Here is a 26,020-nt window from a genome sequence, read left to right as displayed (position 1 = left end):
AAATGTCAATGTCATACAAAAACATGTAAATAAAATTGTATGTATTAAGTAAAACATAAAACTTATTATAATATACTATAATACTGCAAGTTCTTGGTTATAAGTAAACTTTTTAAGTGTCCATGTTTTAAATGAATACACGTCAGTAACGATGATCGAACTCTCAGCAAAGTTAACCACAGGTACTGTGTACTTGGCTGGTGAAGCTCTAGAATGCTGCATAACATTTTGCCATACCACTCAACCTGAACACAGGAACTCCCAAAGCCACAGGTAATTCTGGTTCAATTCGTAAATGTTTACAATGATTACAAAAGTATACGTACTAAAGCTTGTTAAAGCTAAAGTTTGTTGTGATGAAAACAATATTTTAAACATTAATTTTTTTTATATAGAGTTAATGTTATATTTAAAATTACAGCGACATTTTAGAAAATCTAGCTTGGGCATCAGCTCAGATTCACTGTTTCTATTCGACGTCGGGGAACACGGCAGAAAAGACTCCTACAGTGGAAAAAACTACCGCCTTAGAAGTCACTTTATGTGACATTGGACATGTGGTGTTTCATACAAAACCTAAAATATTGTTTTGTGACTTGACTATACCTCTTGGAGAATCAAAAACATGTGAGTGATCATTTTTAAATTACATATTCAATAACAATGTCAATATAAATTATATGTCTTGTGGGGTTTGATTTTCAGACAAAATGTAATTGATGTATGTAATGGTCTGTTCTTGATTTCTGAGACACTAGGTCTTTACATTCCTATTTGTATCATTGTGTTTCAGGTTAGTAATAGTACTTTTACTATTGCTTTGTGTGTTGTACAAATGTTGGCTAGTTTTCAGGGGTTCAAATATTGTTCTAAATATTATTATAATCAATATTACATTTCAAATATTTTTGTATTTTTTTCTTAACAGTTTGGTATAGAGAATCTTTGCCCATAGAAGCACCACCTTCATACAGGGGTACCTCAGTAAAATATTCCTACAAAATCACTATAGCCACCCAGAAAGTGGGATCCCATATTAAGATGGTGAGGATACCATTCAGAGTGCTACCTATCAGTCCTATCATAAACATGCAAGATCTTGCTGCTTTATGTGGTAATGAAACCACTGAAGAACTGCAACCAACTAACCCATTTTCAGAGGAACGGAAAGTGGAAACTCCCTTAACTATGGCCTTACAAGTTTTACAGGTAATTTTATGGTATATTCATAGTATCTTCTTTTTGAAGGAATAAAATTAAGGGCAGTGTCTAATATTATGGGCAAAATAAAAATAATGAAAAAAAAATTGACAAATATGAGAAAAATACAAGTATCACTTCATTTAATTTTATTTATTATTAACAAAATTGAATATAATTTTCATTTCAGAATCTCACTGCAAGAAGAAGTCCTAATTCTTATATGATAACTAACACCAGAGGAAAAGTTGGTCGGTTTTGTTTATTTAAATCTGCTTACAAGTTAGGAGAAGACATTGTTGGAACTTTTGACTTCTCTGTAGGCACAGTTACATGTATGCAGGTATGATTGAAATACAAGAACTTACAGAATAAAATAGCTAGATTGAGAAACTGTTTTGGACTACCCTAAATTATGACAGAATAAGATAGTTCAAATTGTTTTTTTTCTACCTAAAATACCCAAATAGAGGGGTCCACTGCAACATTTCTACTCTAAGCATAGGTCATACAATGTTTATCTTTAATTTAATTAAGTATTTATTTTAGGTATCAGTATCACTACAACCTGAAGAGACATTTAAAACTAAGTCACCTACGAAAAGCAGTAACAAAGACACAAGTAGCAGATCAATGACAGTTGCCAGATACCATGAAGTGACATTGGGATTGACACATTCACAACTCATACTGCCAATTCCTCTTCATATTACACCAGCTTTTGAAGTAGATGAAGGTATATTTTAAATTAATATCAACTATGTTTTTAAGCTAATCCTGTGTGAGTGTAGGTTAATTAGGGTTCCCTAGTAAACTTCTGCTGTCTGTCCATCTGTCAGAGGGCCCTATCTTGTGAACCATAATAGAAAGACTTTAAACACATGCTATTTTTCTGAGTTTTTACCTTTCTCTATTGAACCCTTACAGGTAAATAGTTCAAATTTTCACAATGCATTTATTTCTATGGCTGCTATGACAATAAATGCTAAAAATAAAAAAGAAATGGGAATTTAGTGTTAAGGAACCCTCAATGTATGAGTTCACTTCACACATGGTCAATTATTTTTTCTTATTCTTACAGTATCATTACAATGGCGTCTGCACTTCGAGTTTGTCACCACTAATGAAAGGTTACTGCCTACACAGGATGACAAAGACTGGAATGCTCCTCTAAACGTACCTATTGAGACTATGGTCTGGAATCTCCCAGTCAAGATATATTCAACATTGCCCAAGCAAATCACTCAATATCCTGTAGGGAATGATGCATACACTTTGCACATAAAATAAAATATAATACAATAGTAATAAATATTATACAGGGTGAATCTCCATAAAGTGCACATATTGAAACAGGTAAAATAAAACCGCATTTTGTCGACAAAAAAAAAATAAAAAAATTAATGAAAAATTTTTTTTTGGGTTTTACGACCTTTTGAAGTTTTTTTTTTGGAATTGTGCACCTAAAGTAAATAAATCGCTATAACTTTTGAACTAAAAGAGTTATCATGTTCAAACAAAAATTACAATGAATGCCAATTATAGGCCGTACTGATCCATGAAAAAAAAAAACAAAAAAGTTTATCTTCCCAGAAAAAAATAGTCAGATTAGTGTGAAGAAAGCAATTTTTTTAGGTTAAATTTCAGTAATCGTGAATTTCCTCAAAATAATCTAGGCTTTTTATTTTATTTTTATTATTTAATGTAATTCTACGTCGTATTAGCTTTCAAACACTAAAAAAAGCATGCCTCTAACTTAAGTATAAAGTTTCCTACGAACGCTTAAACAAAGGCAGTTTTTAAGGCTGTTGGTAATAAATAACATTTTTAATACAAACTAGGGTTTATTTTTTTAATTATTAAAGATTTATTTTATTACTGTTTTATTACTTTAATATTGTCAAAAATAAGAAAGTACCATGAATTTACCATTGAAACATATTTTTGATAGTTTCCTTTGTTTATATTTTGGACATCTAATTATGAGTCGGACTATACCAGTTTTATTAGGGCGCACGTGCGTCGCGTCATGAGTATCTTTTTTGAAACGTTCCTAGCAAACTTTATACTTGAGTTAGAGGCGTGGTTTTTTTAGTGTTTGAAAGCTAATACGACGTAGAATTGCATTAAATAATAATAAAAAAATAAAATGCCTAGATTATTTTGAGGAAATTGATGATTACTGAAAATTTTACCTAAAAAAAGTGCTTTTTTGCACTAATCAGACATTTTTTTCCTGGGAAGATGATTTTTTTTGTTTTTTTTTTCATGGATCAGTACGGCCTATCATTGGCAATCATTGTTATTTTTGTTTGAATCTGATAACCCTCTTAGTTTAAAAGTTATAGCGATTTATTTACTTCAGGTGCACAATTCCCAAAAAAAAATTCAAAAGGTCGTAAAACCCGAAAAAAAATTTTTTTAATTTTTTTTATATTTTTTTTTGTCGACAAAATGCGGTTTAATTTTACCTGTTTCAATATGTGCACTTTATGAAGATTCACCCTGTATAACAAATATAGACCTCTAGACATAACATACATAGTATCTGGTATTACATCAGTCAAATAAATCTGATGTAAATATGTTTTATGCAATCAGCAATATACTGAACTATTAAATTATCTACTCCATCTATAACATCTTAATATATCTAAAAGTTGATAACTTAATACGATTGAAAAAATTACAATGTAAATATGAATAGAAAGATTGCATTTATTATAATGACTAGAGATTCTATGTAAATTAGAATGTAAGAGTAATAAAATAATTTATTTACTGATTTTACACACATTTATTATAATGACTAGAGATTCTATGTAAATTAGAATGTAAGAGTAATAAAATAATTTATTTACTGAGTACTTATTTTATTCATCAACTGATTCCTTATCCCAGTCCTTCATCTTAGCTCCCATCATGAAGTCATCCCTGAAAATAGAAATTTGATTAGCATGTACATAAACTTACATAAGTTCATATTTGACAGGATATTTTAATTTGTTTATGTTATGGAAGATGCAAATGTGCTAAGGCTCTATCCTCCAAAGTTGACTAATTGCAGCATGCAGATCTAAAACTTTACTGCAAAATGGGGCAGAGTTCTACCTAAGGTAATATACATAAATAAATATAGATGTACACCTGTGCACAAACATAGGATATAAATGTGTCCGTTTGAACCAATAATTAAATACATATGTAAATACCTTAAAGCATTCCATTTTGGTTTCTCCTCCGCCTTGACTTCATCTTTCGTTGATTTTGTTTCTTTATCAACTATAACTGACTTTGTGTTCCCCATGAGTGAATCCAAGAACATTCTCTTGTCAAACCTCTTCAGAACTTTCTCCTTTTTAGTTTCAGTTACACTGTTGTCCATCTCTTTGTCCATAGTCTTCTGTTGGTTTCTCACTGCATTAAATAATTGTACTACACCTTTTGTGGCTACTTTGGATAGTAACCTCTCTCTGTCTTTTTGTAAAATATTTGGCTTCACTCTTATTGAAGGCTTATCTATCTTCTGTAATATAATAAAAATTATAATATTCAGCATAATAAAAGAATAACAAAATATACATCTTACTTATCTCAAAATGTGTTTAAAGTCAGTAAAAAATTCTTACCCTTTTCTTAACTGGTGGTTCTGTTGTAAGTTCATCTTTCTTAACCTTTGGTTTCTCTTCCTTAACCTCTTCACCAATCACCTCAAAGGTTGGTTTCTCATCTGTTTCCTTTTTAATTTCTGAGAACTTTTTGGCTCTTGATAACACTAATGTTTTTTTGTTCTTTGGTTTGCTAGAACCAAGAATTTTGGCGACAGAGTCCGCCCAACCCTCGTTACCCACCAAATCATCACCGGACTCATTTTCAACATCACTACCTTGGTCACTTTCATCAGCACTACCTTGGGCACTTCCATCAGCACTACCTTGGGCACTTTCATCATCACTGCCTTGGGCACTTTCATCATCAGTGCCTTGGGCACTTTCATCATTACTGCCTTGGGCACTTGCATCAGATTCACTGTTGTGTTCCGATTCAGCACCATCATCTACATCAGACGATTCTGATTCTGAAACTATAGCATAACACATTGTAAAATTCTGTATTGATGAAGTATAGTGCAGGATTTCCATCCAAAAGGTAGATCCTTAACTCTTTTAAAATATATATTGCAAATTGTTGATACAGTACAGTGCTTTACTCTCAATATTTCATGCCGGGATCCATATAAACTAGTAATATCAATTCCCGGCATAACTTAGTAAATATAACAAGATTAATCACTGAAGCTAAAACATATAATTTATTATATTATACAGACAATATATTGATAAGAATAATAAAGTTATCTGATCAAAAAAAGCAAAGGGGTGAACAGGAAGTGCAAATTAGACGCAGTAAAATGTAAAACGTAAATTTGAAGGTTGTAGAATCCTCTGGGGTTTGGGTCTGGCAGCACCACCTCATGGGCAGCAGTAGCTATTTACCATCTTTACAGCATGCTCATCTGCTACTCTAATCTACACTAATATTATAAAGAGGAAAACTTTGTTTGTTTGTTTGGTTGTAATGATTAGGCTCAAAAACTACTGGACCGATTTTAAAAATTCTTTCACCATTCGAAAGCTACATTATCTACGAGTAACATAGGCAATATTTTATATGAAATATATTTGATAAATAGATTTTGAGGCGGTACAAAGTTTGCCGGGTGCGCTAGTATTATATATAAAAAAAGCATGCTTACTATGTGAGGTGGTCATAATAAAAAATTAACAACGGAGACGTGCAAAGAAGTTAGGTGTTATGTAAACCTTTAGATATATGACATGTGCCATTCAAAGCAAAATTTTGCAGCTAAGATAAAACAGTGATTGATAAGACTATCCTATGTATGTTCATAAGACTATTTAAGGTGGTAATAATTTAAAAAGTACTTCATTTATTTATTTATTTACATACAGTATTCATATTTCCAACCGTCAATACAAGGCTTATTCTCGTTTAAGTTTAAATTACTTTAAAATGGCTAATTTATTTTAGTAGTTTATTAATCAAGTCTGTGAAAAATTGTCATATTAAATTTGTATGTGTATGAAAACAAAAACTATAAATAAATCTACAATGATATAAAAAAGGTAAACATAGTGTGGGACGCTCTCCTGCAAGGTGGCGCGACAATCTGCGCCGGGCGGCGGGAACTAGTTGGATGAGGAGAGCCAAAGACCGGGCTCAGTGGCGTACCTTGGGAGAGGCCTATGTCCAACAGTGGACTAACGTGGGCTGAAGATGATGCTGATATAAAAAAAAATTAACAGTGTATCTACAGTGCTTGATCTAAAATCTAAAACAAAACAACAACACCATAGCTTAACGCGGCTTACGTTTCTTTTTAAGTTTCAGTCGTCTGTATGCTTGTATGTAATAATTGTAGGCGTAGGTGAGATATAACGAGGCCGTAGCGATCACCTCGGCGTCCGTCATGGCTGTGTTAGTTCTCTCTTTATTTTAAATCGGTTAGGGTTAGGGGGTTATTAGATTGTCTAGGTTTAGTTAAAAGATCGGATTTAGGTGCCACGATCGTATATAGCCAGTAAAATACCTGACACTTTTACAGAGGGCTTCATTACTTCCGCAACCACCATGTTTCGTAAAAAACTAACACCAGAATAATATTACGTAAACGTTCACGTTAAACAAACGATTTTAAAATAAAGCGTTTTATTCACAACGACAGTGTGTTTAACGCAGCTTCATGTAAAATATTCCGTACTGCAAAATATTACTTAAAAATCAATACAATACAGCAGTCAGCATGTGCGAACAATTGACAATGACATTGACAATTGGTATCATCAATTTTCAATCGGTCAAATAACTCTCTAGGATGATTGCCATAGAGTATTATTATTTATACATGACGATTGGCAAGTAGCCTACTCTACCAGGATAATCTCAGAGTCTTTCAACAGCAGGATACGTGGTCCTTCTGAATCATATTTCCTTTTCATAAATATAATGCGTAGAAAGGGCTATTTACTATTTTGAAAGCAGAACTCAAGAAGCTCAAGATAAACAGTATTATCTTCTGAAATGTATAAGGATTTATTACATGGCATCCACCAGAATTATTTAGAAACTATCCTAAAGGATTAATTATTATAAATTTCAACACAGAATTGTTTTTATGAAATCTTATGAAATAAATTTCTTTTCAAAAATTCAAAAAATCACTTCGTTCTACTTAGATCCTCAAAATAATTAATATTTTTTACCAATTTAGGGGATAATTATAAAGTTGGCAGCACTGTATTTACTTATTTTTCTAAGTGAGATCCGGAAAGGCAAAAAAAATATTATGTGCATCGACTCTATGTATTGAAAGTATAATAAAAAAAGGAAAAAGTCACTAAATATATTGTTTATAATAAAATAAAAACTCCATCTACTTTGGTTTTGAAATCATATTTTTAGGACATTATTTGTTGACTAATGTTATGTTTGTCCATTGCCTTTTAACGTTTCTTCGTGAAGTGGAACGTAGTATTTATGTTATTAAAAATAAAATACAGCTGATCGTCTAGGGGAGTGAAGTTTGTTTCATTCTTTGGAAAATGGTGGTTTTGGTCTAAACATGGCGAATATTGCAAATCCTGTACCATATATTGGAAAAAGAGAATATGGGCTTGTACCTAATATTAAGTCGCAGTTTTTCAATAATCGGCTGAATGCTGCAAAAAATTTGTATCGTCGTGATTTAGTGTGTCATTTTGGATGTGTTAATGCGATCGAGTTTTCCAGCAATGGCGAATTACTTGTCTCAGGTAACAAAAATACTGAATCCTGTCGGCTTATTTTCTTTTGTTAGCAATGTTCATATACAAATGAATGCCGTGCAAGGATTAATGAAACTTTTTTTAGAAACACTAGTTTTTTATTTTAACAAGTGGCATATTATTATTATCAGCCGGGGCGTGATAACAAATTCTGAATGTGTAGGTATCGTGTAAATATAAACATGCCTAACTATTATTACCTTGTTTAAAAGACCATCTAAGTAAATAATGTATAAAATATAATGTAACTTTGTCAACTTCTCAATGTTATGAGATATTATGAAACAGATTATGATAGTATTATACCTGTTAATCTTATCTCGGCTATATTAATGCATTTAGTTGTATTTTTCTTCATACTCTAATTCATCAATTCAACAATTTTTCAAAATTTGTATTTTCCTATGGAATTATTTCCTATTTACTCACAAATTCTCATTTTCACTTGAAATTAAAAATACCTGGAAGTCTTATATTTGTACATTAATGAATCTGTTAAAAATTGAAAGAATTAAGAGTACTTAAATATTTATTTTAGGAACATGACTATGGATTTTACCATGTTATTATTATAAATAGATTTTATTAGTTAATCCGGGATTGACATATTAAAATTCCTAACACAAAAATAAGCTAGCTTATAAATAAATAGTACTTTATTTACTTTATTTTCATAAAATATCTGTTAATTTGGTGTGCCTTGCAGCATAGGAGTCCTCCAGCTCCTTCCATTGCTTTCTGTCATTTGCTATTCTAGTTCTAAGCCAGAGGAGACCTAATGTTTATTTTAGGATGTCCTCGCATCTCTTCTTTTTGTAATCTCTTGTCCTGAATCTTTGTTGTCCTGATGCCCTTCATCATAATTCATACTCTTCATATGATTTAATATCATATTAAGTGTACTACTATAAACTACTAGGAGAATGTCTGTCACTTCTGTTTGTTGCCTAATTTCCACACTCTTTTCTTTGTCCTTCAACCTCAACCACAGCATGCTCCTCCATACAAAAGTAAAATAATATAAAATACACAGATATACAGATACAGATGTACATATGTCTAAGACATTTTGGTAAATGATGCACTATACATACAGTGTAAACTCTATATAACGGCACTGAAGGGACTGTGCATTGTATGGCGTTATAGAGAGTGGTCGTTAAATGGAGAGAAGAAAAATCAGAATTAGGAAAAAAAAAAGTTTATTTCAGTCTAGTGTTAGTAGTTATGTACATAAAAAAGAATCTTATTTGAACGCTATTGCGTGTAGTCTGACGTCTTTTGCTGCACCAGTAATTTTGTTGTATTTTTTTAATTATTTTATTCATATCTTCTGATATTGAGGCATCTTGGTGACAAAGGAAGTAAGTTTCCATTAATTTTGCGAATTTCTTAGAAAGTTTCGTATGCATCTTGCCGACAGTCGAGTTTATTGCGGGCTAGGATAATAAAGCGACAAAAGAACGTACACAGGTGCGCAGTTTTTACTAATTTTAGCAACTTAAAGGGTACTTTTTATTACTCAATTGTGGTCGTTATTGAGAGTGGGTGTAATGCTATGTAGAGTGTATCATTGTATGGAATACAAGCTAAACCAACTAAGCCAATTGTTTTCGACGCTTTAGAGAGTTTGTCGTTACATCGAGTTACGTTACATGGAGTTTACACTGTATATTAATTTCATCCAGTGGAGATATAAAACTGCACTATTTACCTGTTAAGTATTTTCAATTTGTTAATATATACATTTTTATATATTATATAAATATACCTTGTGCGTTCTTTCTATAGCAGTTTTTTTTTACATATCATTAACTTTAAAAAAAAAACTAAAGCATTCGAATCTGTCCACCCAATATAAAATATAATAGAAAGATACATACACAAACACACATACATACACATTGAAATTATAACACCCTTCTATTTGCATAGGAAATAAAAACTACTTAAAAAAAAACTTTTATAAATGGTGTATTTGGACATTTGTTTGTTATTATTTTAGGTCAATAAGAGCTTATCTTTCATTAAGGAAATTTATACTATTAACTACTACCTCTGCTATACTATACAATTATATTATTGTATGAACTTATTCTCTATTGGTGATAACAATCATTCTATAGAAACAAGAAACTGATTATGAGGCATTTTAGATAATTAAAATATAACTTTCTTGCTATTTTTTCAGGTGGGGATGACAGGAGGGTGATGGTGTGGCAGTTTGGGCAGACGCTCATGAACCATGGCACGCCTGAACCTATGAAAGCTTTGCATCAGTCAAATATATTCTGCTTAGGAATCACTAATGATATTCGCCAGATTTACTCTGGAGGCAATGATGATATGGTGAATAACATGCTATTGAGTTTTTACTGTAATCATAGAAGTATTACTTAGTTACAAAGGGTCTAAGTTTTGTTGGAAACTTTTATAAAAGCATAGTCTTTGGCTCGTACACTGACCTTATTAGTAGTAGGACATTTTGATCATCAATCAATATAACAAAATGACAATTGAGGTTTTATTGGAAGAGTCTTCATCATCTGCTGTTTATAGACTGTGATGTCACATGAAATTAAATATAGGTAGTGCCTTTTAAATAACATGTAGTCCACAACCACAGCTATCTACTGCTATATTTTTTCTTTCTTTTTAGAGCACTAGTTTAACATAGTCGATTTTAAACCTAGCTACTCTTACCTACAATTTCAAATGTTTGATTTTTCTTTTCATAAAGGTGATTGTCCACGACATAGAGTCAAAATGTCCTGTAGAGGTGTTGCAACACCAACGTGCGGTGTGCAGTCTCAGCATAGACCCGTTCAACGAGCGCGTGGTCGCCACCGCCGGCAACGACGGCCGCCTGCTGATCTTTGATACCAGACAATCTGTAAATGGTGAGTTTAATGTTCATTTGTTTAAAAATCTTTAAAAAAACATGTACACGTTAAACGCTATTTTAAAAAGCGAAATAAGTGATTACTGGAAAGCGTAGCATAAGTTAATTGTAAAAGATACTGTTATGGCAAATTTGCGTGTTTTATTTCTTTCGCCGCTTCTTCTTAAATGAAATATCTTAAAAAATAGTAAGACAGTTATTGATTCTCGAAAAGACTTGTTGATTACTTTTAATAAATTTTTTATTTGATTTGATCATGTATCATCATTTGGATAGTTTTAGGTTTAAAGTTTAATTCCCTGGCTTTTTTATGATGACGGGTGGACTACATCCCTCATCGCCAGACCTACTTATGGTTTGTAATAATGCCTTAAGTTGTAGCCTACGAAAATAGCAAAAATATAATGTATACAATAATAAACTGCATGTAAATAGCGCGTATCCCGCAGAGTCGATGGTGGTGAGTCGCAGCAGGAAGGCGTTTCACGGCGTGATGTACAATCCGCAGCATTCCGGCTTTCTGGTGTCGGCGAACGCGAGGGATGGTGTCGCCCTCTGGGACCTTCGGCTGCCTAAAAAGTGAGTTCTGGCGCTCTTAAGTTCATACTTCGGGAGATATTGTTAGTGTGATGTTCTACACATAGTAGTTTATTTGCATTGTTTGCTTGGAATGTAAATGAAGAGTTGCAAGCAGATATGTACCGATCTTGTTTTTATCTTTTGCATCTTCTGTAAATTGGGATGTAATAGACAAATTAAATCAGCATATTCCTTATTATAACTATGAATATGGGGATCAATGACCACTTGTGTCCAACTAATGCTATGAAGATACAGAAAAGGCGAAATTATAGTTACAATTATGAAATTACTAGAACAATGTAACTACTCAGACCAAGCCCAGATGCTCAAAATACATGCTTTGATGAAAAGTGCAAACTTAGAATTTCGAGGTTCCCATGACACCATGAGACCATGAGGTTGGTAGATTTCTTCGTAACGCTATGCTGATGTAGGTTAAGGCTACTGTTAGAAGATGATAAGGGCGGCCCCCCCTTATCATCTTCGATTGTAAAGGGGCCCCCAAACAGCAGCTAAGAAAAGGTCGTCAGAACCAAACAATCTGTGAAATGTGTATAAAAAAAAGGTCACTGGTGTAATACGTGTTTTTCGGCGAATAAGTCTATGACACATATTATTATATTCCGCCCCGGGCCTCCGACGACGTTACTCCGCCACTGGATATATGAAACTTTTGCCAACAGTCCGGCAATCCGCTACGTGGGCAGCAACGGCACCTGTCAGAACAGCATGAGCGCGCGGTTCAACGCGGCCGGCACGCACGTGCTGGCGCTGCGCCGCCGCCTCGCGCCCGTGCTCTTCGCAGTCGGTGCCCCGGAGCCCGTCGCGGAGTTTTACCACCAGGACTACTATAACTCGTGTACTATGAAGAGTTGCTGCTTTGCGGGCAAAGGCGATGAATATGTGCTCTCCGGGTCCGATGATTTCAACGTGTACATGTGGAAGATACCCGATATTGGAGGTGGTTTTGGTAAGTTTCGTATTCCTTAATCTGCAACATATAGTTGTCTTTAACCCGTGCTGGGCGCGCCGGACCCCGTCGCGGAGTTCTACCGCCAGGACTATTACAACTCCTGCACGATGAAGAATTGCTGCTTTGCTGGCAAGGGAGATGAGTATGTGCTCTCCGGGTCGGATGACTTCAATGTGTACTTGTGGAAGATACCTGATATTGGAGGTGGTTTTGGTAAGTTTCGTATTCCTTAATCTGCAACATATTTTTATCTTTATCCCGCGATGGGAGCGTCCGACTACAATAGTTACCTGAAATTTGCTAAAGATCAGTGTGTTGGATCTATATAAAGGACATTCATAAGGATTTAATTATCATTTCCTATCAGTCAAACTGCCTATTTTCACCGTTTACAAAATATAGAAGTTATAAAAAATATTAAAAAAAACTATTATTTATTTTCAGATATGGTCGTGGAGCCGCCGCAAATAGTGTTGTACGGACACAGGTCGATCGTGAACCAAGTGCGGTACAATCCACACTACTGCGCGTTCGCATCGTCTGGCGTTGAGAAAATTATCAAGGTAATAAATAAATGAATAAATGTTAGTTGCATGTACGACACTCTAATCTAGACCAAAAATTTAAAAGGATCCCTAAAACTGTCAAACTATTAACAAACACCACCAAAAAATTTAATAGTTTATACTACTTGCATTTCATTAAATGTCACCATTCTTTAATTTCATTTTGACGACCCACGTGGCGGAGCGGTCACCATGCCGGTCTGACGCGCAAAGGGTCCCGGGTTCGATCCCCGGCCAGACAGATATCTAAATGATGAATTTAGATTTCTGGGTCTGGGTGTTTGTGTATGGGGTTGTGAGTGTAGAAAGCGTTCTTAAAAAAAAAAATAAAAAAAAAATGTGCTCATAGATAAATAAATATTTTGACAAGCTTAGTGACAAGATTACTAAGCTAGTTACGTGTAAGGGACAGCCCTACACGTTAAGGATGCATTGCGCAGCCCTACACCGTGCTCACGCTGCATCGTGTCTTCGCGGAACGGCCAACGCTGACGAGGCGCGTCCCACGTGCAGGTGGCCATTCGCCATGGGAACAGTTCACCTCCATCGCGGAAAGTGACTCTACCTATCTCATATATTTTATTTTTATTCCTTATTGTTACAAGTTGTGTTAAAATTTAAATAAAAATTTAATTCATTCGTGAAATAGACTGCAATTATTTCCTCGACGCCCAGCTCCCATAACTAGCTTGTCATCATTTTTGATTACTGCCATACCCTTATTTATTGCATATAAATTAAGAATCGTTTTTAATTATAGGTATGGTCAGCGGTGGAGTACCCACAAATGAGGGGCACGCTGCTGGAGGAGGCTCAAGGTTCCGACAACCCTCGTGAGGTGTACAGCCACGAGGACTATGTCTCGCTTGTACATCTTAGTGGACAGGTTGGTGTCTTGTATAAATATGTAAAAATTAAAAACTCGTTCTGCATTACAGTCTCAGTAGGATTTTCTATCTAATGTAGTGTGAATATTTACACACAACCAGACTAATAAGAGGTGTAAGACGTCACTTAGATAATTACATGACCGAGGATGGAGACTAGAGTTCTTTTCCAAACAAATAGTGGCCGCTGAGACACAAGTTCGCTTCATAAAAAATAGAGTGATCGTGTATTTAAATATTTATGTATGTATATATTTTAATATATATACCCATGTTTACGGATTAGTTTATTTAATGTAACAACTCAAATTTGCAAAAAAAACTACATGATCTATATATTTAGATTATAGATGTCCACACTCGGGCATGTCAGGCAGTCGAGATGTTTAGCTGCATGCTCTTTATTTCCATAATAAAAAATACATTCTAGTATATATCGCACAACTATGCGGAGCAGTCCACAAGCGAGGACCCGCGCATGATGGCGTTCTTCGACTCGCTGGTGCAGCGCGAGCTGGAGTGCCTCGCGGAGGAGTCGGACTCCGCGGACGGCTCCAGCTCCGCCTCGGTGCGTCGCGACTCAAGCGATAGCGACAGCGATCAGATCGCTGTGGACTTCTTGCCACTGCCGCCGAAGCGAGGTAGGTTTTGCTATGTCGTCATTAAATTATTCATGTCAATTAATTAAATATTAATTGATTTATAGATAACGCATTACTTCAATCAGTGGTTCTAGTACAGAGGCACAGTATAAGGATCTTATAGATACTTATACTGTGACAGAGGTTCCCAACCTTTTCTTGGTCAGGGACCACTTTTATGACAATCTTGTTAGCAGGGACCACTATATAGGTACAATAAAAATAAACTATCTAACTAAAGTAAAGTTTTAATGAAAACTCAATACAAACATAATAAGAAATAATAATATTATTGGAAAAACTTTTGTAGTTTTATATTAATGTAATTTCTGTAGGTACTTGCATCATCTTTACAAGTTCAGCTATCCTAAGACTAACATTGTTACTCAAAGTTACACGCAAATCATAACTTACTTTCAAACGGCTAAATTTAATAAAAGGCCCAATAAAGAAGATGTTCCAAAATGTATGGGCTACCGGCCATCTTTCCACCATGCAAAAAACAATTCGTTGGGGTTCATTTTCTTCAAATCATCTTGGTTTAATCGTTTAAAGCAATCATTTACACTTAAACTTGCAACACAACACTGGAAACATATCATGGCGGCAGTGACTACCGTAATAATGTCATCTGTCATTATGTTTAAAACTTACTATATATGTTTTATAGTTTCTTACATATTTTTACGCGAAAGAGCGCAGATGTAATTAATATTGTAATATATAGTAATTGCTCCACGATATCATCATGAGAAACAATACCTGTATAAGAATTTGATAAGCATTAATAATATTCACTTTCATAAGTAGGTTTATGTGATTGTGTACCTACGCTTAACTACTTAGAATACATTGTAACCGAATTAAAAAGAACTGAGGAAGTAAAAAACGGATTGAATTCAGTACGTGATCATGTAGTTATTTACTTGATAGCTAGGGTCTACAAATAATGTCAGTAGATACGTCGTGACAATCTTTAATTGACACTGACTATAGGTTACTATACTCTTTGGTATTCCGCCATATTGAATATATCAATGAGGAATGCTTATTTTAAATATGTAATTTTAAACGGGAATACCTTAGATCAGGGGTTCCCAAAGTGTGCGCCGTGGCGCCCTGGTGCGCCGTAGAAAGTAAAGAGGGGCGCCGTGAGTCGATCCGCTAATTATTATTTGACACCACAAATATTGACGTTTTGATTCACATTGATTTGACTGAATAAATATCGTATTTAATTTTTGTTTTTTCTCAAGTATTTCTTGTTGCTTTCCGTTTAAAGTCTTTTAAAATAACATAAGTATGGTACAATTTTATATTGTGGTGTTTTAATTTTCGTTTCGATCAACCTAACGTAACTACTATTATTGTGGGTACCTATTTCTTTCGACTGTCTTCTTCTAATAGTTAGCTAGAACAGGGCGCCGTGAAAAAATATCGAACTTGTAACTGCGCCGCGGGTTACAAAAGATTGGGAACCCCTGCCTTAGATTATAATCATATATGTGTATTTTTTTTAATTCTACAATATTTTCTCGTTTTTTAGATATACTGTAGGTTAGGGATGTGACTTGGCTGGGGAGAAATCGATTTTTATATTAATCGATTTTTTTTACCAAATAATAATCGATTTAAAAAAAAACGATTTTTTTTTTCACGACTTTCAATATGCTGCTTTAATTTTGTTGTATTGCTGCACGTTTTAAGTTCTTTTGAGCAATATTAACACTTCACAGTTGTAGTAGTTGTATCATTGTTTTTTATTATAAAGTAAGCCCTCCAACCACTTTTTGGTCGTTTAGTTGACATTTTTATGCAAAACACCTCAAGTTATAAACCGCAAACTCACTTGCACACTTAATCAACGGGCTATATTGTAAAATTTATTAAAAACAAAGTTTGAAGTTAAACGGGGAAGAAACTTTTAAATCCACCGTCTATGCAAAATATCAAATGACTACTGTTTTATCAACCGACTTTTCGAGTGCTGCCATAATAAAAAAATACGTTATGTTTGTTAGACACTAGGTGGCGTTGCAAGTAATACTATTATAGAGCTGCTGTTAAAATATCGAAAGTATAATCACCACGAAATAAATCATCTATTTAGTAATTTAAAGCTGCGACTATTGAAAAAAAAATCGAAAGTATGGTGTGAAATAGCGAAATGAAAAATCGATTATTCTTGGTCAATAAATAGATTATTCTAAAAAAAAATCGATTTTTTAAATAATCGATTATATTTTCACATCCAGTGTAGGTACATTAGATGGCCGAAAATGAAACATCTCCTTTACAATTGTTTGTAGACCATAATTTGGCTTCTGCGGGCCATAGGTTGGGAACCCCTGGTCTAGTAAGATTGTATTTCCTTAAAGTGTGCGGGCAACACATAAATTAATCGGTATTCTTATTTATGTAATGCAAATTATTATTAGTTATTCTTTTGTAGGAAATCGGTTTGATTACAAAAACAAAAAGTTTGCAATACTGATAATGTTTGCTGCCTTTTTATTCTGTCATAAATATTCTTATTTTATTTTAGCCAATTCAAATGCAACACGAAGTCAAAGATGCCCTAATAGAGTCGCGCGTTTGGTTGCATCACGCTATCCCAAGAACGTGCGGTCGCAGAAAAGAGGCTCTCTGAGGTAAATTTCAGCTTAAAAACCAACTCGTTAATTATTATCACGCACCTGGTTTAGCAATTTGTTAACCGTAAATAATATTTGCCAGTAATATTCATCATCATCATGATTCACGACTCATCTGACCAATAGGGTTATGATTGGGCTAAAACACTTTCCTTAGATTTTAAAACCGTAAACTTTTTTGAGAGGTTACCTGAAGGAACAGCTGTTTTTAAAAGACAAAATACTGAAATAAAGTTATTGGAACTAAAATAATAAAACAATTTTAATCTTATCACTCATTACAGGCGAAGTAAACAATCCCGCACGTCCACAAGCAAGTCTTCTGGTAAGAACGCTTCGACGTCCAGTAACAAGGGCAAGCGCTCCGCCCCGCGTCGCTCGCGCGGCCAACGTCGTCCCGCGCTCAGGGCTCCGCTGACGTTACCCAATACCCGCTCGAGGCGCTCAGCGCCCTCTAGCGAGAGAACTGACTCGGATGAACCTGCGCATTGTTTGTACAGGAATACTGGCAGGGTAAGTTAATTTCTGTCTATATCTTGGTGCAAACATTGGTGGTATATTATAAAAAAATATTGTAAAAATGAACTAACAAACGGATGAGTAACAAACGTAATAGAAGTAATAACAGATATGATGTCCATCTAAAGGTCACAGATATTTGTAACCACACTCAAAAACGACACTTAAGGACTTTACTTAACTTCTCTTTAAGGACGATCTAAAATGAATTGTTGTTGTACAGAAGACACAGTCGAAAATTTTTGTTTTGGCTTACTTATCTTTTCTCACCGATCAAATTACGAAAATTACCTTAGGTTCTACAAATCCCATATTATTTTAATCATTTCTTGTTTTTACAGACAGCACGGCCGCTACGCAGGCGTATAAACATGACAAGAACGGCTAAAAGGAAAAACAACAGCTTTCGAATAGAAGTTATAAGTTTAGGAAATAACGGTAAGCATCCAAGACGATAATTCGTCAAGTTAGCTAGTAAATCTTATTATCACTATTGCGTTTTATAAAAGTCGAAGTACTGATTTTCATTTCTAGATATTAGATTACGAAAAAAAGCTTATTTAAAGCATAATTATGACAATTTATTTTCTTTGCGACTTATCAACATTGTTTCTTGCAGGAAATTCTATGGCACGGGACAGTAGCGACAATAATAACTATAACAATTTGGAAGACTTCGACAATAATTTAGCGTTACCAAGTACTAGCTCAGGTGGGTTTTGTTTCATTTACACTATACACTTCGTAATCTGATCACCAAATGTACAAAATTTAATTGAAAAATAAAAAAAACCTTTCATATAAACATTTGGTTATAGGCTATAGGGGTCAAAGTTCTTCAGGTCTTTTCCGCATCGCTGAGGTGGATTCAGATGACGACCAGTCAGTCAGCAGTCGGCCGATATCACCACGAAACCAAAACGGCAATCAGAACATTCCTAACAATCTAATTAGTATTATCCCCACGCCGATTAATGGTTCACGGGATTCGCTGGGTGATTCCCTTCGAGTGGAACCTCCAGAGTCGGGGAGTAACAACTCATCGCCACCGCCAGAAAACCGAATGCGGTACAACTTGCGACGAGTGCGGAGGAACGGCCGGCTTAGTTTCCATCGCTCAGACTCCAGCGAGTCCCCTCCATCGAAAGAAAAAATATCAGAACGCGCAAGCACCTCGGCGATGAACCAAGTGTCGCCAAACACGAGCTACAACAGAACCGTAGCCAGGCTCATGAATGAAACCAATGAGAGTGAACTAGAAAGCAGTTGTAGCACGGAGAGCAGCGCCTGGCCCGCTCCCAGCATCGTGGGAACACCCGACAGCGGCGTAGGAACTGCGGCGGGCAGTAGCACCAGGAATACACAACCAGCTGATGACGTCTCCGACGATCCCGAATACCAAGCGCTCAAGTTCCGGCAACGCGTGAAAAAAGCACGACGCAACTACAGAAATCACATGGACTCTGATTCGAACTGAACTAGTTATAGGGTCATTGATAATTTTGAAATGTGTTCTAATTTTGATTAAAGTTGTTTGCATTAAGTGACGACTATCCAACGACTGCTTCTTCTATCCTAGATTTTGTTACGATTGTTAAGTCTCGTGACTCAGGTATCTTTAATGCGGACCCACGCACACTATGGATAATTTTATTTGGAGACAATTGTAGGGGTCAATGTAATGGATTTATTTATCTTGTATTTCTGTAATGACGTACATAATTATATCTTTAGATTCAGCTTCTTATGTTGCGATGTTCTTAAAAAATGAACTATATTATTCTAAATGTTGTATAATATAATATCACATCACATTGAAATATAATGTATTCATTGTTAAATGTGTTACGTCTCTTTTAAATCATATTAACATTGCATCCCTCACTTGTTACTTATATAATACTATATAATAATAAGGTATAGTCTTTTTAGTATTAAATGCTTGCATTTTATGTGATGTGCCATTTTTCATATGCTGTGGTTACGTCTTTATATGCATACAATACCTGTAATGTTTACAAAGAACATATTATTATGAAATTAAATATATTATTTCTGTAAAAGATGTGTAAAAGATATTTTTTCTTATGTGCAGGCACCTCGATCTCTCAGACAAGAACCAATGTGGTGGCCTTAGTTTGGCTTTTTAACTTTGTATAGTTAATTTTTATTTTAGAATATCTATATGTATGTGATTTCTTATATTATTATCAAATACTTAACTTATAATTAGACAGTAAGAAACATCAATGTTCCCTGATAAGGTTGTTAGCATGTAATCAATGCTGATAAATAAATTGACTCAAAATATTGCTCTCGGCTTTTATTTTTCTTGTTTCGTTCAAATATTATAATAGGAACTTTCGAATTCGTTGAATTTATACACTGAAATAGTAAAAGCATATACAGTGCGGCGATTACAACATTTCGAGCGGGCAGTATTATATTTGTTCCTAATCTTAACGATATTATAATAAAATTATGTACGCGTCAATGCGGTTAAGGGTCGACAAATATAATTCAATCACTGGAGTGCCGTATCGTCAATATTGGCAAAGCCCCTCTACATGTATTCTGGCAGTTGCTTGACCAATTTAACGACTTGCTTAGTGTGCATACACCACGGAACAAGAAAAACTAACAATAGTGTTATCTAAAAAAGTTTTAGTTACATAATATGAAATTTGGACATTTATAAAGAAATTTTATTTTCCACGTTAATTTTCTGTAAACAAGATTTGATATTTTGTAAACTACGACTGTGTATGCTATTTATCCATGCCATAGCCACTTTAAAAATGTATAAATCGTTACGTCATGGAAACTGTCAGATGTCAGAATCAGCCGGTGACTAAAAAACGATTAGGATTTCAGAAATATTGTCTTCATTCAGTCCATTTAGAATTTCCTATTCACTCGAGGCAGACTACAGGGAGGGGCATCAAAAGAAGGTTCGTAGACCTATCGATTTTCTGTAATCTTCCATCACCGTTCTACGATGGATGGCTTATTGAAATATAACACATTCTTAGCAGAGCATAAGCCCCAACTCGTTCTCTCTGGGGTGCCTGAACATTTTTGGCCGACGATATGTAAAAAGCTGACCGACCAAATATTCGACGCCGGTTTATCTTTTCAACTAGCTGCAATCGAGTATGAAGATGGCGATCAAACACCTTACGATCCTCTCTGGAGCGTTTTCGCTACAAGAGACATCCAGCCATCGGATCCCAGTCACGTTTACCTCATAGACCACGCGTGGACCTTTAAAGCCAACAGTATCAGAAGTAATCTAAGAAACGTGCCAGGTCTTCTAGGAAGAATGTGCAATTTAATGCAAATCACTGCTAATAGTGTAGAGGAGCAAATAGAGGAGGTTTGTAAAAGCATGTGGAAGTATGCTCACACTTACACAATAGGAGGCAGTGAATTCTCGGTTGAGGAAAGAATACCCATGTGGTATGTCATGGACGAACTGGGTTCTGGAATCATTCATTCCGATAATTACAATTTCCGTGCTGTGCCTTTTATTCATATACCAGAACAACTCACTTATACTCTACTATTCCCAGTAAAAGACGTCGCTGAGGGCTGTCCTATTACTAGGAACTTTGTAGAAGGAGATTATACAGGCCTTCAAAGGGAGGCAATGCTACTACCTTGGGAAGGTTATTGTGAATATGAAGTTGAAATTAAAGAACCATCCTCAAAATACTTTTTGGAAGGGCATATTGTTGAATCGGTTCCAGCAGCAGATTTTACAAAAGAAAAGTCAATTTCAGGGAAACTAAAGGTTTATTCTGAATATGAATATGTAAATCAGTATCTGACACACCCTGAATTTGAAATAGTTGATAATGAGACTGATGCGGATATCTTATGGTATATAAATCACTTCAAAGATTACAAGGAACTAAGTGAAAATTCACCGCATAAATTTGTTAATCAATTTCCATTTGAATATGTTGTCACAATTAAGGATTTGTTGGCTCTGGTAGCAAGACGGTGCTCAAATGAACGTAGTCCGCCTGAAGATGAACATGAGGACCAACCAGTTTGGTTCCCAACCACATTCAATATGAAGACTGAGCTGTACCACCTAGTCACAAACTACATGCGTAGAGAACAAGCTGGTTTGGATAACCACTGGATCTGTAAGCCTTATAATCTAGCCAGGGGTTTAGATACTTACATAACCGATAATGTGTTCTTTTTGTGTAGGTTGCCTTTGACTGGGCCAAAAATTGCTCAAAAGTACATTTCTAACCCGGTGCTATTTGATAGACCAGATATTGGTCTTGTTAAATTTGATATACGTTATGTAATCCTTTTGAAGTCAGTGAATCCCACTGAAGTTTATGTGTATAGCAATTTCTTTCTAAGATTTTCAAATAAACCTTTTGCTTTAAATGATTTTGAGGACTATGAAAAGCATTTTACTGTTATGAATTATAATGATGGTGCACCATTATTTAGATTATTATGTGCGGACTTCAAAGAAGCCTGGAGTAAGCAATATCCCAATCATGATTGGGTAGATGTTGAAAAATCTATATTTTCCATGTTATCTGAGCTATTCTCAGCTGCAACATCGAAAGATCCTCCTCGTGGTATTGGAAAAAGCCCACAATCCAGAGCTTTATATGCTGCAGACATAATGCTTAGCTGGCAGGGCCAAAAAATAGAAAGTGTAATCCAACCTAAACTTTTGGAAATCAATTGGATGCCTGATTGTCAACGTGCTTGTGAATATTATCCCGATTTTTATAATGACATATTTTCTGCTATGTTCTTAGATAAGGATGTCAATACTTGTGTTCAAATTTTGTAAATGTATTCTATTTACTAAGTTTATTGTATTTACCCAAAACTTGTAACATGTTATCAGTGCTTGTTTTCAGTACCTTTCCAATGATATACACGGAATGTATCTATTTAATACTTTTATTATCTTAAAATTGTACAGCATTTCAGAGGTTTAAAAGTTATTATTGAACAATTAAATACATACCTAAAGTATTCATATCACTTTAATTAAACATTGCTTGATTTCATAAATACATTAATTAGTGTACAAGATAAATGATTTAGTTTTTCTGAAGTATCCTTCTATCGTCATCCTGGATTGCTCCAAAAGGATTATCTTGATCAACATCTCTATAACTTAATATTAGTAATAGAATAATAATTAACAGTACCACCAGTAACATGATGCAATAGCGGTGATAAATGCCCCCTCGCCTTACTCTTGATGATGGCAGAGAATTTCTGGTAAAAGACAAATAATTTATTATTTCATAAGCAATTAAAAATATTGCTTGAAGAAAGAAATTCTACCTATTTTATATAGAATAATATCATTGAGTTAAGTAAAATAATATAGATTGTTTACATACTGTCTATATCATAAATAAATGTTATATCACAATATAGTATCGGAGGACTACAAAAGGTATAGGGAGTATTATACTCACTTCCACCAACGACTGATCCAAGCAAATGTTGACTTCTGCTTGTATTTATTCTCATCATGATCATAAGGCGATTGAATCCTGGAATGTTCAGTGGGCTTAAAACCTTTCCTTGAAGCTTGACCACCTAGAAATGTATAAAAATAAAGATTCTTTATTAACAATGTTATTATTTTCAAAATTGTACATTCCCCAAAAGGACATCTTTAGGCAATCCTAATAAAAGATATTGGATCTTATATTAGGATTAGCATGCTATTTTAGTCTAACAAAAAAATCATAATTGGCTTCAGTCAGGACTAAATCTTATTAGTAGTTATGTAAGATTTATGTAGCAACAGTGAGCAGTTGAATTCATACAGACTATACAGCTATTTGAATCCATTCAACACAAAACATGATACACATTTTCAGTCATTTACCTTGTAAATTATCTCGCTTAACAGTATGATCATAAATGTTTACTGGCTCATCAGGAATCTGTACAATGGAATGTGGTGTGCTAGCAGCTGATCTGTTTGTTGCTTCATCATCACTTGCACCGACTGGTGTGCCTCGATGGCTGTCAACAGTGCTTTGGAAGAATGGGGATTGCTCCATAGGTGACTGGCTTCGTCTACTGGCTGCACCTTTTAGGTCTTGATCTTCAGACAGCTGAAACAAATAATATAAAGGTTATGAGCTAAATACTACACATATTTTACTAATTAAATATATACTATATAGCCAGATTGCAGGCAAGAAACTGTTTTATAATAAATAAAGTTAACTCCATAGACAAACCTTAAAAAAAGTTTTAAATTTATGTTATTAGGATTGCAGGATATTGACAATGTACACTTAAGCAGATTTCAAACACCAGAATTTTATTTCATATTTTCTACTTTTATCAAGCTTCTATGGTACTAACCAAAGGTAATCCAAGACCAGCTCTGGCCCAGTTGACTCCAGCCAGCTTCTCTCTAAGCACATCTGCGACAGGGGACACCAGGTTAGGTGGTGGGAACACCGGAGTGGCACATGAAGGGCATTGGTAGCCAGCAGGTGCTGTTGTTCGAGGCAAGGCTCGGTACCGTGATTCAGCACACTCCCAGTGGAATACATCTGAAAATATATACAATAAATAGTTATAGTCAAAGTAAAATCTAAAATCTTGAAAATATACTCAAGTTCTATCCATATGTATAGAAATTATTGACTGTTTCTTCTATAAATAAGTACAATATTCTGTTATCCATATATTACTACATAAAAGGCACATTAATGTTATCTATAATTATTTCTGTAGGCGATGAACCTATTAATATGTGAATACTTGCGGTAGCATGTAAGCCGGATACATTCACCCTCTGTCAAACTTTTCGTGCAAATTTCGCAAATGGGATTGTAGTCGCTATCTTGCAACCATTGAAGATATGACTGAATGATGCACTGAAAAAAGACATAAATGATAATAATGTATAATATTAAGTATTACAATACCAGATTGACCGAAACACAAACCTTAGGATGATTGGTCACCATACAATATTCACAAACATTTACTCTATGTTCGAAACAAAACTGGTTGGTAACCCTTCTTTTAGGGCACTTACAAAGTCCCATGTTTACAGTTTTTGTGTGCCTATTACATAAAACTTGGTAAATCCAGGATTTTAAGCAAACTAAAAATTATTTATTTGATGTTATGGAGATATGTGATGATTCGATCTGTCAGACTGTCAGCCACGTAAAGAAAGTTGTCAAAAATTGTTGTTAATGGCGACGATGGTTACGTTCAGCAATCAATAATGCTATAATTTAGTTTTCTACCATAAATATCTATTACAATAATAACAAATATTTTTTGTTTCGTTAATAATAGGGAATATGCACATTTTTATTTTATTATTTTAAACCACTTATCACATCGTTTTAACATAGTAAAAAATATAAACAATTTTATTAGTGATTGAAATATTTTTTTAAAAATTATTTAAAGTTTCAATAAAATTTGACACATTTGAACGCCGCCATTTTACGCGCTCTTTGAATGACGTCACGTAGCGTGATTTGTAATAATATTGATGATAACTGTATGCACATAAAGGTATTATTAAACATTTTCAGGTTTCATCGCTATTCACATCATGGGAAAGGCTAAATAACCATTTTATAAATATTTCCTGCACTTATTGTGCAAAACCATTATTATAAACTATAAATACATTATATAGTGTTTTTTCTTTTGCAAAAGATGCGAAAATACGAAAAATGTGGTGCAAGATTATAGAAAACAGATATAGTATCTCCAAAATCGCATTAACATTTGTATTTACTGGAACAAACAATAATTTTAGGTGAATGATTTTAAAACATTGCATTGATCATCTACTTCGTTAGGTACTTATCGACTTCTACAACAAATACTATCATTTGAAACACACAAAATGCATTATAATCTATTATAATATTATAAAGATAGGTGAAGATAGGTGATTGGTTGAAGGTGGTAGAACCCTTTGTGGTTCGACTCCGGAGGCACTACCGCCACACCTATTTCTACCTAATAACAGCAGTGTTAGGTGATGCTGTGTTCCGGTTTGGAGGTTGGTTTGGGGTGTGGTAGGAGATAGACTTTTCCGAGGCGTTCCAGCTTAGTTCTCAGGGGTAGCGGCACATCTGTGGCCGACCTTAGGTGGGAATATCTAATCCTATCTGGGGTTGATTACATATGTCCATGGGCGGACTGTATGCTCGTCTGCTACTCCTATATTATAAAAAAAAGAATATTAACATAA

The 26,020-nt window shown here is 34.5% G+C and overlaps 5 protein-coding genes across 7 annotated transcripts; 3 read left to right on the top strand and 2 right to left on the bottom strand.

Annotated features, from left to right (window-relative positions):
- The first annotated feature begins 11 nt into the window (after positions 1-11).
- LOC140742711 (RAB6A-GEF complex partner protein 2) lies at positions 12-3,859 on the top strand. The gene is made up of 7 exons (XM_073073684.1): positions 12-273; positions 422-627; positions 929-1,209; positions 1,391-1,543; positions 1,750-1,936; positions 2,282-2,519; positions 3,711-3,859. Exons 1-6 carry the CDS (start codon positions 152-154, stop codon positions 2,488-2,490), a joined length of 1,158 nt encoding a protein of 385 aa, XP_072929785.1. The 5' UTR covers positions 12-151; the 3' UTR covers positions 2,491-2,519; positions 3,711-3,859.
- Positions 3,860-4,035: 176 nt separating this feature from the next.
- Positions 4,036-7,012, bottom strand: LOC140742710 (RRP15-like protein). 2 transcript variants are annotated; one of them, XM_073073682.1, is made up of 4 exons: positions 6,812-7,012; positions 4,830-5,284; positions 4,413-4,726; positions 4,036-4,134 (listed from the first exon to the last, which is right to left on the bottom strand). In XM_073073682.1, exons 1-4 carry the CDS (start codon positions 6,852-6,854, stop codon positions 4,074-4,076), a joined length of 873 nt encoding a protein of 290 aa, XP_072929783.1. In that variant the 5' UTR covers positions 6,855-7,012; the 3' UTR covers positions 4,036-4,073. The 2 variants fall into 2 exon arrangements, with proteins under 2 accessions (XP_072929783.1, XP_072929782.1); XM_073073681.1 differs by lacking the exon at positions 6,812-7,012 and adding an exon at positions 6,594-6,804.
- A 757-nt stretch (positions 7,013-7,769) lies between these two features.
- LOC140742707 (uncharacterized) lies at positions 7,770-20,082 on the top strand. Of its 2 annotated transcripts, none has more exons than XM_073073677.1 (13): positions 7,770-8,033; positions 10,237-10,394; positions 10,786-10,945; positions 11,397-11,526; positions 12,213-12,499; positions 12,947-13,065; positions 13,829-13,954; positions 14,413-14,596; positions 17,142-17,247; positions 17,535-17,763; positions 18,111-18,207; positions 18,389-18,481; positions 18,588-20,082. In XM_073073677.1, the coding sequence occupies exons 1-13, from the start codon at positions 7,844-7,846 to the stop codon at positions 19,244-19,246; spliced, it is 2,538 nt and encodes an 845-aa protein (XP_072929778.1). In that variant the 5' UTR covers positions 7,770-7,843; the 3' UTR covers positions 19,247-20,082. The 2 variants fall into 2 exon arrangements, with proteins under 2 accessions (XP_072929778.1, XP_072929777.1); XM_073073676.1 differs by having other exon boundaries at positions 7,771-8,033; positions 14,386-14,596.
- Positions 20,083-20,589: 507 nt separating this feature from the next.
- TTLL12 (Tubulin tyrosine ligase-like 12) lies at positions 20,590-22,852 on the top strand. The gene has a single exon (XM_073073679.1). It carries the CDS (start codon positions 20,768-20,770, stop codon positions 22,598-22,600), a length of 1,833 nt encoding a protein of 610 aa, XP_072929780.1. The 5' UTR covers positions 20,590-20,767; the 3' UTR covers positions 22,601-22,852.
- On the bottom strand, positions 22,698-24,982 carry LOC140742709 (zinc finger protein-like 1 homolog). The gene is made up of 6 exons (XM_073073680.1): positions 24,744-24,982; positions 24,560-24,671; positions 24,151-24,344; positions 23,663-23,894; positions 23,244-23,367; positions 22,698-23,037 (listed from the first exon to the last, which is right to left on the bottom strand). The coding sequence occupies exons 1-6, from the start codon at positions 24,843-24,845 to the stop codon at positions 22,857-22,859; spliced, it is 945 nt and encodes a 314-aa protein (XP_072929781.1). The 5' UTR covers positions 24,846-24,982; the 3' UTR covers positions 22,698-22,856.
- Between the last annotated feature and the right edge of the window lie 1,038 nt (positions 24,983-26,020).

This window comes from Epargyreus clarus, unplaced genomic scaffold (genome assembly GCF_041222505.1).
Source record: "Epargyreus clarus isolate Ecla_fem2 unplaced genomic scaffold, WU_Ecla_fem_2.2 ptg000006l, whole genome shotgun sequence".
NCBI classification, from domain to species: domain Eukaryota; kingdom Metazoa; phylum Arthropoda; class Insecta; order Lepidoptera; family Hesperiidae; genus Epargyreus; species Epargyreus clarus.
Note: the sequence above shows the minus strand (reverse complement) of the source record. Positions and strands in the feature narration are given on the sequence as shown.